We start from the raw sequence: 16,662 nt of genomic DNA on the forward strand, positions 1-16,662 counted from the left end.
TCCTCAAAACTGGGATAAGGCCTCGTCCAGGTTTCTGAAACCAGGATAAAGTGTTTACATGTGAAAAACATAACCAGGGTACTCCAAAAACACGATTATAACCAAAAACTGGTGTGCATGTAAACATACTTATTGATTCCCAACCAGGGCTATTTATACTTACTGAAGAACAAGCTCAACAAATAAAATAAAAATAACTTTATGCACATGTTGAGTGAACACCTGAGGGTAGTGTGTAAAAGAAATATCCCACAAGCAGAGAAGAGTGCAGAGTAGAGCCAAAAGTAATGAATAAATAGTTGAAATAGCTAGCTAGCTTAAACTGCATAAATGGTCAAAACGGCAGAAAGTAGATCAATAACTGGAGCACAGGCTCAGGACTTTATACACGAGACCATGTCTAAAATAAATGTTTATTGCCATTTGTTACATGTGCTGCACAATAAAAGTTGTAATTTCATTGTCTTGAAAATGACATTAAAGCGTTTAGAACCTTTAAAAAATGGTTTGATTGGTTGACTTAAAGCAATAGATAAATGGGGAAAAAGCTAGTGATGGAAAAGTGGCTAGTCGCTAACATTAATTCAATGATTAGCTGATAGTAATGGGTAAATGTTGAGAAGAACAACAGTTGAAACATGTCAAACTGTTAAAATAAACAGCAAAGAAGTAGCAAATAAATGATAAGATAGAAATAGTGATAAACAGTGGTGGACAGTTGAAAGTGTTAGATAAATGAAGCAGGTAAATGATAAGCTAAAAGTAGTTGGAAGTTTTTGAAATCACTAGATAAAATGAATGAATTAATGGTTAATGATGGTGGTGTGAATGCAAATTTGGAGAAACTGACCTAAATTTTAACAGTTCAATCAGCTTATAATCAGGTCAATACATTTTGAACATGAGAGTGGATGTTGATAATTTTGAGAGGATACATTACAGCAGCTTCAGATTACCAGAACTCAACTACCTGCAAACCAGGTAGCAAGAACATGCGAGGACACACCACACACCCAATAGTGAAGTCTGTTATCAACGGTTCCTGGAAACAGAAAAGGTCTCCGCACTCGCCCACACACACCTCAAAGAGGAAGGAAACATAAATAACAGACATAATGCAAACACACACATGGACACACAAAGGAGGTCCCCGTTGTTACTTAAATGACTAGTTTCAGAGGAAGGAACAACAGTGATTGCTCAAATGTCATGAAACATCATGACATGTATGCTTCTTCCTTTACACAGTAACACTACGTGCCACAATCTGATTCTCATTTAAATTGTATACAGTCCCAACGGCAATAAATCCTCCATAATTTACTACCTTAACTACACTGAAATACCAACTTCCCTTCCTTAATTGGTTTCATTTCACATCCAGTAATGTGGTAAACAACAACATAACATCATCATAGGGTGTTCAGTTTACCTTCAATCCCATGACATCCCTTCTTGTTTTCACATCATTGATTGAAACAGGATATGAACTGAATTTTATTGAAACTGTTACATAAACAAAAATCAAAACAGTAATAAGGGACAGATGCACAGATAGATGTTGACACAGGACAATGAACAGCTTTAGCAGTAACAAAACTATACCAAAAAAAAGTGATTACCTGCTTTTACAAACAGTAACTAACATTAAGTAAAATTTTCACACATTGAAATCTGAGCACAGGAACAATCAACTGGTAATTGGGTATTTGAAATTTTCTTTGAAATAACTCAAGTAAAAGCAACATTTGCCTGTTTTTTAAGCATTTTAAATCAGCGTCAAGTGTATTTATGAGTTTAATAACACAAACAAATATCTACATCAATGATACCTGTATAAACATTGTTGTATACAGCAACTCTTGGACTACTCGCTCGTGGCTTGTAAACCAAAACTTTTTTCACATTTCCAGAGAACGTGCTCGAAGTCTAGTTTTATCATTTCGTCTCCATCCTCCGACCACTTATGTAACAATGCAGATCAGGGAAGTGTGGGTGGAGGGAAGCAGCTCTCTAGAACAGTACATCGCAGGATACAAGTTTTACTGAAACTTTAAAGGTGCAGTGTGAAGAATGTTGTGGTATCTAGCAGAACAGACTTGGCATAAATTAATTAGTTAACTGATTAATGCATAATCGGCTTAGAATGAGCCCTTTATATATCTACATAGGGGGCGGGTCTTCTTCCATGGAGCCCACCATGTTGCACTGCCAGAACGGACAAACCAAACATTGGCTCTATAAAAGCCCTTTCCCTGAGTTATACAGCCAAGATAAATACTTATACAAACTTGGAGATTGGGGGGTGGGGGTTCAATCAGTTTGTTGCAATCTGCAACCTCACCACTATATACCACTAAAATCTTACACACTTGTACTTTAAGGTGCGACAACCCCAATCAGAAATTCAAGGGTCTGAATTACACAGTCGTGTAAAATAAGCAAGAGGACGAATGCAATATTCATGAAATAGTATAAAGCAGTGAACTATATATTGACCTCTACACTCTGTAACTGTATTGTTATGCTTGTGTGCATATGCAGATGCTAACAGATACGATGGTAGATGAATATTAAAGATAAACTGTGTAAATATTACAACTGGTTATTATTTATACAATGCATTACAAGAGATGAAGGACATGTCAGTCCCTCTTTTTAAGTTTTTGTAGCCATATAAAAGCAAAATTGATCAGACACCTGCAACTTATTCAAAATTCAGCTGCAAGTTTTGACCAAAACCAAAAGAACGGCCTGAATAAACTGAGTTATGTTGCTTTAACCTCTCTGTGCAGCATCTTGACTCAACCTCTGTATAAAACTTGCTTCATAAATGAAACTGCCTTGTCTTTGAGTCCTTTTGAAGGATTCACTTGCTTTTCAAGAGCCTCATCTATTCTCCACCACTCAGGTATTATCCAGTGAATTCGCTGGGTATTTTAACTAACCTCCCTTTTACTCCTCTATCACTCCATTGTTAATGTCTTGTCTACAACTCTCCTTCTGGAGAGGCAGCAATTTGCATATTTTAATCACCATTAATGCATTTAATTGATTGGGTTAATGGCAAAGATCTTGTAAATACAAGGTTAGTATACAGTAAAGCATTTTCTCTTCATGAAGGCACAATAAAAAAGTAAATGATAAATGGACTGTAGGACTTTTCTAGTCGTTACGACCGTTGAGTACTTATAAAGAAAGGGGCATTTTCTAAGTGCAATATTTTCTTTCTTCTTCTAGCTGTTGTGTTTATTTTGCCATGTAGAGGTGGGGACAGTCTAGTCTTTGTATTTTAAAAATGTTACAAAAAAAAAGTAAGGGCAACTATTACCTTTTTTTTTTTTCAATGTCAATTTATCCAAAATAATAAACTGAAATGTAAACAACCTTGGCCTATACTTTGAAGAAGTAAGAGAAGTGCAACAGTCAAAACAACATGTCTGGCATTCATGCAATGATTTGTTCATTTTCTAGACAACAATTACCCTATGGGGGAAATCAACTTGGCAATAACGCTGAAGTAAAATCATCTGCCACCTGAATACAATGAAAGGTAACATCAAGTGAAACTAAACTAGTTGAAACATGTAACCAGGACTAGTTAGTAGTTGATGATGGCAGAGACTGTGGGAGCCTCATTGTATCCCCTGCCATGGGCCGGTGTGCAAATAATCAATGTGCTATAGCACTCAAAAGCAGCCTGCCTTTTTTTTTTAGCCACGGTAGCCCTCTGCCTGTTCACCTGGTGCCAACTCAACAACAATTTGACGCCTCTCATAACTTGAACGGTCTTCAAAGTAGGTTTCAGTCTCTGAGCCATCTTCATCCAAGTTGGTCCCTTGCATATAGTCATCCTTCTGCTGCCCTACCTCATCACCCACTCCTTCATCTGTCTCGGTCGACACACCGATGCGCATTCGGACATCGTATTCGTTCTTGGGAATGTCAACAGGCGTTAATTCATCCACTTCTTTTTCTGGCAGTAGAGGTGTGGGTGAGGAAGGCTCCACTTGTGGCACAAGGATTGGGTCTTTGTTTACTCCCATAGTCCATGGGCTCGCCTGCCTAAATTCAGACTTTAAGACACAAAGAGAGAAACTGTTAGTTGTAGGTTAGTGCCGAAATTGAGGAAACTGTTCTTTGAGTGGATATAAACTCTTCTAACATTCAAATGAAATACTCGCTATTCAAATTAGGCTCATCAGCAAACTTGTTGTAGAGTTAACAAACCATAGAAGATGGAAGAGAAGTTGAGGATTTGGTCTTCTGTATGTACACCATGTAGAGGATGAAAGCAAATGCAACGAAAGATGCCAGGCCTATCCCGACATACATGAGGGTGTTATCTGGAACTAAGGGATATAAAAATGTAAAAGTAAATGCATTTACAGAGCCATACAAACACACAGTTCTCCGTCACACATCCACAAGTGTGACCAATTGATCCATTTGTCTCAACTTTTCTGACTTAAAACTGCAGAAGCTTTTTAGGTTTTTTTTTTCACCAACATTTTTTGCAACATACTGAGCTGAATCTGAAATCCTGAACGATTTAATTATGATATGATGTTTTTTAACAATTAGCTCATTATTTACCATATGTGGTCTGTATGATAAAGCCCATCTGTTCTTTTCCTGAAACTTAAACTTAAGTTTTAAGTTTAAAAAAATTATACGACAGAAAAAACATAAATCATTTGAACCCTTAAAAATGTAAACGTGTAAAGATCATTTGGATTAGGCGGAGTGGCATTTTACACAACTGAATGCATCCATTCACATGATGGGCATCGAATGAAGTACTCTATTGGTATCAGTATCTGGTATGAGCACTAGTGTAATCATTTTTTAAAACATACTCAGCCCCTATAAGTAGCAGTACTTCATATCTGAGTTCACCTTAAATAAAAATCTCTCAGGTTATATAATCATGTTTTGGAATCAGTTCTTTAGATTCAAAGAGCGTGACTTTTCTGACTGATAACATGCCGCCATTGAGTGAGCAGCATCACTGTTAACTATTTAATGACAATCTTGACTGGAAAAACGAAAAAAACAACGTCAAATTTTACCCGATGGGAGATGGATAGGTGTTGTATTTGGCAAGGTGCAGTACTCTTCCATGGCTACAACCTGCATCTTCTTCAGCTCTCCTGTCATCTTTACACAGTACGTCTCCTGCTTAGCCTCCACTCGAAACTTCGTCTCACACACACTCTCCTTACAGCTGCAGTCATGGGTTGTGTCATGTGACTGTCAGGGGTTATAATGTAATAAATAAATAAATAAATAAATAAGGAAACTGACACAAGTCTACAGCTCATTTTGACTGCATTCACTGGTTTATCAATGTCACAAAAAAACCTTACAATGTGTAGATGTGAAACTGTCTGACCTGGTTGATGATGACCACCTTGCATTCAAATTTGGGCAACTTTTTATTAGGGACTCCTGCTTCATGCCTTTTCACCTTCTTAGACGTTGGACTCGACCACTCAGCCACGTTTTTGTGGTAAAGCAGCCAGGGATGATCGAAGCTGATCAGGATTACATCTTCTGATGCAGTGGTGACATTAACTGGTGGGAAGTCCAAAGAACCTGGAAACCAATATGAATGTGGATTTATTGTTTGGACGGCACAGTACATTTCCTTATAATTGACTCCAAATACAACTGACATCATTATTACTCACATTTCTGTGTTGCTTGAGAGTCCTTGAAATAGCTAAAATCAATACCGTCGCTACTGGTTTCATTCTGCCCAAGCACAGCAGTTACAACAAGATAGTAGTCGGTGTTTGGATTGGACAGAAATGACACATCGGCTTGCAGAGTCGGCGGTTCAACCCACAGCACAGAACTGGAGAAACAGATAATAAAAGAGATTCTTTGTCAAGAGAAGATAATGGGCAAATAATCCTGTTCATGTTAGAACTTCACTCAGCTTGGGAGACAAACATTTACAAATTTCTTTCTCAAATCATATGAGAATGTCTGCGTTACAAATTGGGGCTCATGAAGTTTAAGAAAAATGAAGAGAAATGTATGTGAGGATGAGCTTTGATAGTACAGCATATTTAATATACAGTAACCATGTCTTCAGTAGCTTTAAAGAGATTTACAAAGTTTTAAGTCTGCTTACTGAACACTCTTTAAATAAAACTGTTATAAGACAATAATAAATACATTGTTAAATGTCTCATTACTAACAATTTAAAAACTAAACAAAAAGGTTGTACTTGAGCTTAATCAATTAAAAACGTGTTAATTAGACACTGCAAAATTCAAGTAAGCTCTTATAAGGACATCTTAAATTTAAGTGTCCATATTTATGAAAAATTTAAACCCTCATCAATTATGTGTGTCTGTTTATCATTCTGTTTTTTTTAGAAACAAATTGCTTCACTGATTTGTCCACCTTCTGAAACTGACATACTTTCTTAAGAGTGTGATGTTGGCCATTAATTATCAATAAAAAAGGTCAGTGTGTATTTTCTGAGGGCGATAACTGTGTATTGTATATTCAGAACCAAGACCTGTTCCAAGAAGCAAATGTATTAGTTATGTGTTGTTAATGTTGGTTTATACAGTTCAAACAATTTAAAGCAGGCAAACTGGTAATGACTGGCTGGTAATGAATGAAAAGAAAAACACTCACGGGGGATCATCTAATGAGCTGTAGTTCACACTGAATTTCAGTCCCGGAGGAGGTTTCTCGTAAGTCCACTCCAGGATGTTCGACAGATTCCGGCAGTGGAGGGTCACGTTGGTTGGCGGCGGCACTGTGGAGCCAGAGACACAGATATCAGATATTTTAAAGCATTATAATTTTGCAAGTGAAAGTCTTCAACCAGCAGAGAAAAAACTGTGAAAAATGATAAAATCTTTGTGTCGTTAATACTTCACTCAAATCAAAGATGTTAAAGCCACAGTCTGACTGCCAGTCGGGGAAGAAGCAGAGTTTTGACTATTTTTTCAGTGGCATAAACTTCCCACTAGAGGGCACTGCATGAAAACCGGTACAGAACGAAAGAAGGTCTACATGTTTTCTCTCATGCAAAAAAAGTCACATACAGTTCAAGAGCATAATGCCAGGAAATGTTTTGGCTCCAAAGTGCAGGTAGATGCACTCCTTTGTAATGATGTGATCTACTTTATTTGATCTTTTCTGACATTGACTTAAAGAGAACAACTTTTTTTTCTCCTAACGGCCTCTTGTGGACACACTGCAATTGATCCTCACTTCAGAGCTCACAGTTTAATAAAGTAAACTAAATCATTTTAATGCCACATTTGATCAGCACCTTAGGACACTAGTTCTTTATCGGTGAGTATCTGCACAAGCCTGATATTATACGTCTGTTACAGGAAGCAGCCACCCACAGCAATATACAGTAATTGTGTTCACACTGTAAACACACACCGACAAATGAGATATTCCTGTGCTTACTTTGAGTTTTGTTTTTGTGTTTTAATACAACAAATATCAAATTATGTCCACACTCATTAAACCAAAGATTATTTGGTATGATAAAAATGTAGGGCTTTTCATTAGGCTGGAATAAAAGCCTGTAGACAGATGCATCTGTTCATATTTGGAGCCCAAGTAGAAAGTTTAAAAGGCTGCTTCAGTTCAGATTGGATGTGCTTTTTATCTGTGATGACAGTTGATCTTTAAGTTTTAGGAAAAGAAAGGCAGACACAAAAACTTAAGTAGTGTTTTGATTTTTGATTTTTGGGTGTGGCGAGGGACTTTTGTCAGGCGTGGCACTTAGTAATACAGCAGGTGATAAAAGTTTGGATGAAGCTGTTTGGATGAGTCACTGAACACAAGAGCTACAAAGATTAGTCGATTAATTGATTAAATTCAGATGAAATATTTTCTGGTTCCTTTAGTCCTATATGAGAGTAAAAATGAATATCTCTGGGTTAAGGACTGTTTGTTGGAATGAAGCAAGACATTTGAAAACACACATTTTTGCCATTTTCTGACATTTAATGGACCCACCCACCTATCAAATTATCAATAAAATAATCAACAGATTAATCAATAATGAAAGTAACAGTTAGTTGCTGCCCTACTGAACACACCTTTACAGTAATTTGTGAGTCACCTCTGTTATCGTACAGCAGATAGAGAAAAAAAAAGTACAATTCAGTTTCATTTCCTCTGTGAACAAACGAGCACCCACACATGCAGCGAAGATAAAAAAAAACAAATGTAGGTGTGAAAAAGTGAAAGCAAAATCACAAACAGCAGCATATAGACTGTAAGAGAGGTGATAACCGCAACAGTTGAAGTTGGTTGCTGAGGGCTCTCACCACAAGCAGCACCAGTCACACCCACGCTTTACCACACATTTCATTTCAAAACTTTACACTTTCCACAAAAGCTAAAAGTACAAAACAATCTCTATCAAAGAAATGATTCATTTATTTTAACAGATGTTACCTATTAAATCCCTTTCTTGAAACAATTTTAAAATAATGGGGGAAAAACTTGACTAATTGTTTTACAGCACAGATGTTTGCACTACTGTAAAATCAGAGTAAAGTGTTTAACATTATGTTAAAGTCTCCTTCCACTCAATAAATATTTATTTTCTCTTTTTTTCTTCAGTTGGATGTTTGAGCCTCACTGTCTGAAACGATGTACATGCACAGTCTGTTTTCACGTGCCTCTGCTGAAAGTGGAAGTTTTGAGTTTTAAGCTCACTGTGAATCTGATTTTAAGAAGTGGGCATTCAAGCATTATTCGTTACATTCCTGACTAGATATCTAAGTTGACAGTTTTTCACAGCGAGTGTTTCAAATCTCCTTTTCTAGCTTTATCTTAAATTTGTCACCTCTGGGAAAAAGGTCATGCCTGCAGCTGAGGTCAAGAGGGTATTGTTTACTAACTAAACACTCAGTGTGTTTATCAGTTTATATGTGAGTGAAGCAGATTTTAAGTGTCACTTTATGTAGGCAGGGAACTAAAAGCTACAGCAGCAGAAAAAGCAGAAAGATTTGTGCCTACGAAGCAAAGTCGTCTTTAAAAAACAGGAAGAGAAAGCAGATGTAATCAGACTTAAAAGGAGGTTGCTGGTAATGTGCAGAACATTTACAAGATTAGATGAAACAGAAACGTGCAGTACAAGACCAGAGGAACTTACAGTGCGGTGCAAAGGTTTTGCACTTGAAAGTGCTTTCAAAAATAATACTATTAATCGTTTTCCTTTATCAATTATCGTAATAGAAATTGAAAAGCTTAAATCAATATTTGGTAGCTTGGCAGCTTTAAAAACAGCAGCAGTTCTCCTCGATACTTCTGCACACAGCGTTTTATCTAATGTACTCAGCAGATTGGTTGTTCCTGCACCTCGAAGAAGTTCCCACAGTTCTTCTTGTTCAGTGCATTTCAGCTGCTTCTGTCTTCTGAATAGATAATGTTGAGATTAGAGCTCCCTGGGGCAGCCAAGCCATCTATCGCAGGACATAGTGCTTGGTTGTATGTTTGAAGATGATGTAATGCTGCTGATTACATTTGGGAGTGATCAGATGCTTCCATGTAAGATGAGAATTCACGTTAACCACATTCACTGAGTGAACACAAGACGAAAGTGGCACAAAGCACAAAATATAAAGTCCATACTTCAGTATTTTCTTTTTTGTTGCCTGGGAAAGCATCACCACAGACGAAAACATATGTATAGGGATGTCCATGGTCTGAAGCCTACAGACAGTTCCTTCTATATTGAAGTAAACCTACTCAAATTAAAAGCTGATCCTTGGCATTTTAATGTAGTATTTTATTTCAAACAGCTGTCTAAATACTTATTGTTGGCAAGCTAATGACATCAGAAAAGTCAAAGTCAAAACAAACATTTATCAAATTGTTCACCACACAGAAAGCTACAAAGCCTACATGAGTATCCTGTCACGGCCCGTGTTTATCAAAAGTTCTGAGGAACAGAAAGCTTGCTGACTGGAGGCGGGTTGATGTGATGTGAATGAGCCAAAAAAAAGCTGCTGGTAAACTGATAACTGCTTAGTTTGATATTTGTACAGCGGAGGACTACAGGTGTGTGACACAAGACACTTCACAGGCTTTTAAAAGAGGTCAACTCAAAGACGAGCTGTGTTAACACGCTCGGAAAGTCCCAGTTTGACTAACACAAGCTGTGTATTGTTTATGGTGACTCACTGCGGCTGTGTACAGATGATCTGGGGAATCCTAAATAATATAAACAACGTGTCACTTCATCTTCTTTTTTTTTTTTTACAGCTTATTGTCAATACATGTCACTGCGTTCTGTGTTGACACATTCAGATTGTGTGAAAGCCACAGTGGCAAGTTCAAACCCATACAGCATGTTATCTTTTACCAGAGTGCCTCAGATTTGCCCGGAAGACCCCTCTGTAATCTGTAATATATACAGGACTGTATATATTACAGGACAGCCGACTGCGTGCAGCTTCCAGTCCCTCGCCGTGTAGTCACACTACTTAGAATCAAATCTAACTGAGACATCTTGTGCCCAGATATATAAAGATCCAAATTATACACTAAACTGGTAACATGCCTTTACTGGTCTACTTTAGCCCAGTTGTGGCTCATTAAATCCTTGTCTGGCTTGTTCGTTAATGTCAAATCAAACATATTTTAGGAGGTTTGTCATACTACATGCAGTAAGACATTTAGAGAACTCTTTATAGAGGCAGTTCATTAGCTGTTTGTTGTTGAATTTAAAACTGCATGTGTCAACAGATCTACATTTGAATAAATCAATTTTCACATCCCTTTTTTTTTTTAAATTTTACTGAACTGGTTCTGGGAGATTTATTGAAATGATACAATTCATTACATTTTTTTGTTTTTGCACAATTTGTGAAATGTCCTAATATGCACAAAAACTTCAATATTAGTTAAAATTAACTTAGATCATAGCTGCTCCATTATTAGTTAATCTGCTTGTGCACCTGCTGCAGGTTAAGGTGCTGTCGTCACTCCAGTTGGCTCTCTGTCTCTTTCTATCTCATAGGGAATTTAACAGAAAGACACACTGAAAATGAAAACATATCTGTGCTCTCGGTTTGCATACGTTGATGAGATAGTGAAGAGAGTTGAAGCGCTGGGAGTCGACTGACCAATTTCTAGAATCTACTTCAGACTCAGTTCAGTCTGTCTCTATCTTCCAATTTTAGGTGGCTAATGCTAACTAGTTTGCAGCTAACCTCCACAAATATTCTTTGGTTTAATGTGATGTGCGGTTTGCTTCCATTCACATGATGTGTATCGAATGAAGTAGGAAAAAAAAGGCATGAAATGACGTACTCTGTTGGTATCAGTGTCACTTGAAGAGTACTGAGTCCTAAGCAGGAATTTCAGCTCTGACTGCTCTGAAGTTGATTATAAAACTGAATTCCCGTCATCCAGCTGTAACGTCTTTGTAAGATAACCTGTACTGTGTAATGATGACAGCCCTTTCACACAGGCAGTCTATCTCTGAAATGTTCAGTAACATTTCCATGTTCATGTGAATGGGAGCAGGGATCAATAGTCTGGGAGATCTGTATTAACATGTTTGAGTAACATTTCAGAGAAAATGCTGGTATTGCTTTGTTGTGAATGTAAGTGGTAAGGCTGCGGGCGCAAACAGGTAAAAGGTCACATCTGTCTGACAAAAAGACAGTTTGAAGTAAAGAGAGCGAACCTTTCACAAGATGTATTTGAATCTGCGACTTGCCTTGCAAATGCTTTCACAGGTGATTTGATAACTAACAAGTGTTGCAAGGTTATTTTGCTTTGATTCTGGGTGTATGTGGCTCAGGAGCTAGAGCGGTTCATCCACTAATCAGAAGATCAGTAATTCAAACCCCGGCTCCTCTAGTCTGCATGTTGCTATCAAAGGCTGTGCCACATGTTAGTGTGTGTAAATGAGTATTAGATTAGATGTCCTGATAAGCAGGTCCTTGCATGGCAGCCAGTGTATGGATACATGTGTGAATGTTGATGTGCAGTGTAAAGCGCTTTGATTGGTTGGAAGACTAGAAAGGCAGTATGCAGTTCATATATTACTGAGTTTGCAATAAAGCTCCTTTTCTCAAGACCAGCTGGAAACTTGACATATTCAGAAATAAGTTCTTCTGGCTGTGCCCCATCTTCTTCCTGTTTTGATTTTTATGGTAGTTAACACCATAATTGTTGCACTGTCCCATCTACTCCAGTGTTGCATTGGCATGTGCAAGGGGGCGTAAGGTGGACATGTTCCTGCATGAGGCTGCGTGTATGAATAATGAAAATCACTTTCAGACAGAGCAGGTCTAAACTTATTCTTTAATTTACAGAAAACCAGCAATTCCCCACAAGCAAGCACTTTGGGACAGCTGCAAGGAAAGAAACCTCAAGCAGACAATAATGATAAAAACAATAGAAACATGACTTGTGGTAGTTGGACAAAGTGTGTTGTAATAACTGCAGCCTGCAGAGGATTGACTCAAACCTTTTCGGCAGGATGCTGAAATGACCACAAATGTGTATCCCCTCTTTCCATCCATGCATTAGAGTTATGGCTATGATTACAGGCCTAATCAGATCAGAGAACATGGTTTCTTTCTTACTTACACTGTAGGTACTTCTTCATTATGCAGAGATTAATGCTTACCAATGTAAATGCATAACGGGTCAGCTTGCGCATTTTCTAAAGAAGAAAGATTACAACACTTAAGGGACCTTGGGTAATAATGAAAACTACAAAGAGGAAATACAGAAAACAAATAAGGAACAGGCAGATTATGTTCTCATCTTGAGACCTTCACCAGTGGTTCGGTTTACGTGTCTATCTCACTTGTTTTTAAATGTGCAAAACTGATTTATAAACACAATCACACGACGATTGGCAACTAATTTATGATTACGTGGCGTGTTTTACTCTGGGGTCATTTATTTACAAAGTAATGAAGAGATATTTCACCTGAAGCAGATGTATGAAGAGGGGTCTGAAGCATTTAAGATATGATTAATAGCCTCCAAACATCTCCTTTCCTATAATAGTGAATATCATATACAGTCAGTAGATCAGACTCTGTTGTATTGTTAAACTTTGTTATGGCAGAAAACGAACCCCCAGTATGCGCTGTGCTAGTGCTGCTTTGTATTATTATCTCGCAAACACACAAAACGGTATTTAAACACGGGAATATGTTCACAGAAAAATCCGTAGGCCTACTAATACTTCTCTGACAACTTGATAAATGACCGGAGGAAAAACATTAAAAACCTACTCCATAACAGACACCAGAGCTAGTGTAACTAGCCGATAGCATTGGACTTGTTTTCCAGCAGGCCAAGCAGACCCCCCTCCTCACTTCACTGCTTCGTACAAAACAAACAAATATATAATAACAACCAGACACCTGACATTCACGCTGAACTGGCGTTTCGTATATTGTATTACCTTTTTTTTATTATTATTCACACGGCGACTTAAATGGGCGTGGAGACGGGCTACTGTAACGATTTGTAGCGCAGATTGATTGAAAATAGCCCTTTTAATTATGACTAATATTACTTACCCTGCGCCGCTATGAGCCGTATCCAAACCAAGACACAAATGCTAGAAACAAAACCCATATCTCCTCTCTCGGTAAGCCCTCGGTGTCGCAGACTGCGTGGCGAAGGAACACACTGTGTTTCTTTGGCTTTTTTTTTTTTTTTTTTGCCTGACTGGGAAGTCGCTGGAGCCGCACGTCCAATGCCGATAAACACTTCCGCAAATGTATTCCCATCGGAAATTCACACTTCTTAATACTCGCAGTTGTACTTTTCATTTGAGATACATAAAGCTGTAAATGTGCGCCACATATTCAAAGAGACAAATGCACATAAGACGTGTTAGATTTGTAATTTACCTAGCAACTACCAATTTTACATGACAAGAAAGGCCCTAAAATGACATTATTTGGTCAATTTGTACTCTTAAATGAGTTCATACTTAAAATGAAGAAGTTACTCATATATGTATGAATATATATATGAATTTTTAGCGTGAAAGAATAAAAACATTATCGATTATTAGCCTAACTATTATTTTTACACAGGTGCTAAATATAAGTGTCATGTTACATACATACATGATGACAGGTGCTTTGACAAAAAACAAGTCAAGCGTCTATACATTTTAAAGCCATTTTCCCCCTAATACTCATATGTCCGACAGCACTTGAAGGCAGCACGTTTCAGTCATGCCGGAGGGGAAACTACCCGTCTTTCCCAAACTTCCTTTTCCTGGCAGGGCTGTGACCAACTCTTTGTGATAGTTAATAATGAACACAATAACGTGACGTGAATATTGAATCATAGGAAGAATGCACACAGGTTACTAAATAACACTTTCACATACACCTCAGAATATGATTAAAGATACAATACACTACAATATACTGTGTTATGTGTGTAGGGGAGAACAGGGTTGATAGTCACACTCTTTACTTTCCTTTGAATTCCTCATAAATCGTATACTAAATAGATTCCCGTTTTATTTGTAATGGGAGACTAAAGTGTCAGGTAGGAATAAAGTGGTCTTACTCTCCTTAAGCTGATTCTGTTCAGAAGATATGGACCGTCAAATATGTCTTGTACAGCCCCATCGTGAGGATGGTTGTCCCTGTGTTATTTTAATGGGGAAAAATAAAAAATGTAGGCAATCTTAGAAATAAATTCAAAATGTTTAGTTTCACAGAAATCCAACCTTACACATCTCTTGCGCCAAGAGAACATAAACAGGAAAAATTATTCCGGTAACTGCATTTTTCTGTGTATCTGTGTATAACAATATTGTGCAATTTAACCTCTGATTGCTCTGAGCTTAACATCTGATGGAGTCTGGCCTTTTTTTGTCTTCCTGACAAAATTCCTGCTAATTTTGCTCTCTAAAAAGAAAGAAAGGACTAGATATATCACACCATATATAGTTGCAAGAAAAAGTATGTGAACCCTTTGGGATTACTTGGATTTCTCCATAAATTGGGCATAAAATGTGTTCTGATCTTCATCTAAGTCACAACAATAGAAAAACACAGTCTGCTTAAACTAATACTGCACAAAAAATGATATGTTCATTTTTTTATTGAACACAACATGTTAACATTCATAGTGCAGGGTGGACAAAGTATGTGAACCTTTGGATTTAATAACTGGTTGACCCTCCTTTGGCAGCAATAACCTCAACCAAACGTTTCCTGTAGTTGCAGATAAGACCTGCACAACGGTCAGGAGGAATTTTGGACCATTCGTCTTTACAAAACTGTTTCAGTTCAGCAATATTCTTGGGATGTATTTTTCCGTCGATGACAGCAATCCGTCCAGGCCCTGAGGCAGCAAAGCAGCCCCAAACCATGATGCCCCCTCCACCATATTTCACAGTTGGGATGAGGTTTTGATGTTGGTGTGCTGTGCCTTTTTTTCTCCACACGTAGCGTTGTGTGTTCCTTCCAAACAACTCAATTCTGGCTTCATCTGTCCACAGAATATTTTGCCAGTAGTGCTGTGGAATTGCCTAGGGGTTCACATTCTTTTTCCACCCTGCACTGTGAATGTTTACATGTTGTGTTCAATAAAAAAATGAAAACATATAATTTTGTGTGCAGTATTAGTTTAAGCAGAATGTGTTTGTCTATTGTTGAGACTTAGATGAACATCAGAACACATTTTATGCCCAATTTATGTAAGTAACCCAAAGGGTTCACATACTTTTTCTTGCAACTGTATGTATATACAGTACCAACATGTGACAACCAACCCTGAAGACAATACGATAAGATATTCCTTTATTAGTCCCACATTGGGGAAATTTGCATTGTCACAGCAGCAAGTGGACAGTAATAGAATATAAGAGCAACAATAAGAAAAAGAATAGAGAACAATAAATACTACAGTACAAAAAAAACTATAAGAACAATAATAGTAAGAAATGTGTAGTAAAATAGTTGTGACATTATTTACATTATTTACATCATTTACAAGAGTAATATTGGTATTGAGTTGTAATATACCAGATAATCTTATTGCACAGATTAAAGTGAAATAAATATATATGTATATTCTATGAATATTGCACACAATTGAAAGTATTAGTGTTGTCTGTATACATGAAATACTAATATTGCAGAGGATTGGACATTAAAAGTGCACTGTGTCCAATTGTCCAGGTTGAAAATGTAACAAGCATCACCAACTGGGATTTTTTGCTACCAGCAAAGCTAACAACCACATGTTGTAGTGTAAGAAAAAAACCTACCTAACTATCGCTCTCTCTTCATACTTTTTAATGGTAATGATTGTTTTATTATAATCTAATTATGTGTAAAAGCCTAGAAGAGAAACACTGAAGAGCTGGGTATTTACATTTCCACATGAAAAAAAACTAAACATCCTCTCATCTCAATGTCAAGTGGTTTACTCCTGAAATGACCTTGGAAATAACATCTCACCCAAATTTTGAAACTTTCAGTACCAACACGTTTTTAACAGCACCCTCTAGGGACCAGGATCTAATGAGTATGATAACCAACCCTGTTCTCCTCTACTTGTATGTGATTTATGTCAGAAACCCTCTCCCCAGAAAATAATAGGATAAATAATAGAACAATAAGTGCAGGCTACAGCTAGACAAATGATGT

The 16,662-nt window shown here is 37.4% G+C and overlaps 1 protein-coding gene and 1 long non-coding RNA gene across 2 annotated transcripts in view; one reads left to right on the top strand and one right to left on the bottom strand.

The window, feature by feature from the left end:
- The window catches only part of LOC133991596 (uncharacterized), a 227,111-nt gene that overhangs the window by 112,318 nt on the left and 98,131 nt on the right, over positions 1 to 16,662 (top strand). The gene's annotated exons all lie outside the window — the stretch shown is intronic.
- Positions 1,461 to 13,711, bottom strand: ifngr1l (interferon gamma receptor 1-like). Its single transcript, XM_062430836.1, has 7 exons — positions 13,558 to 13,711; positions 6,659 to 6,782; positions 5,694 to 5,860; positions 5,396 to 5,598; positions 5,073 to 5,253; positions 4,231 to 4,352; positions 1,461 to 4,076 (listed from the first exon to the last, which is right to left on the bottom strand). Exons 1-7 carry the CDS (start codon positions 13,613 to 13,615, stop codon positions 3,714 to 3,716), a joined length of 1,218 nt encoding a protein of 405 aa, XP_062286820.1. The 5' UTR covers positions 13,616 to 13,711; the 3' UTR covers positions 1,461 to 3,713.

This window comes from Scomber scombrus, chromosome 12 (genome assembly GCF_963691925.1).
Source record: "Scomber scombrus chromosome 12, fScoSco1.1, whole genome shotgun sequence".
Lineage (NCBI taxonomy): Eukaryota > Metazoa > Chordata > Actinopteri > Scombriformes > Scombridae > Scomber > Scomber scombrus.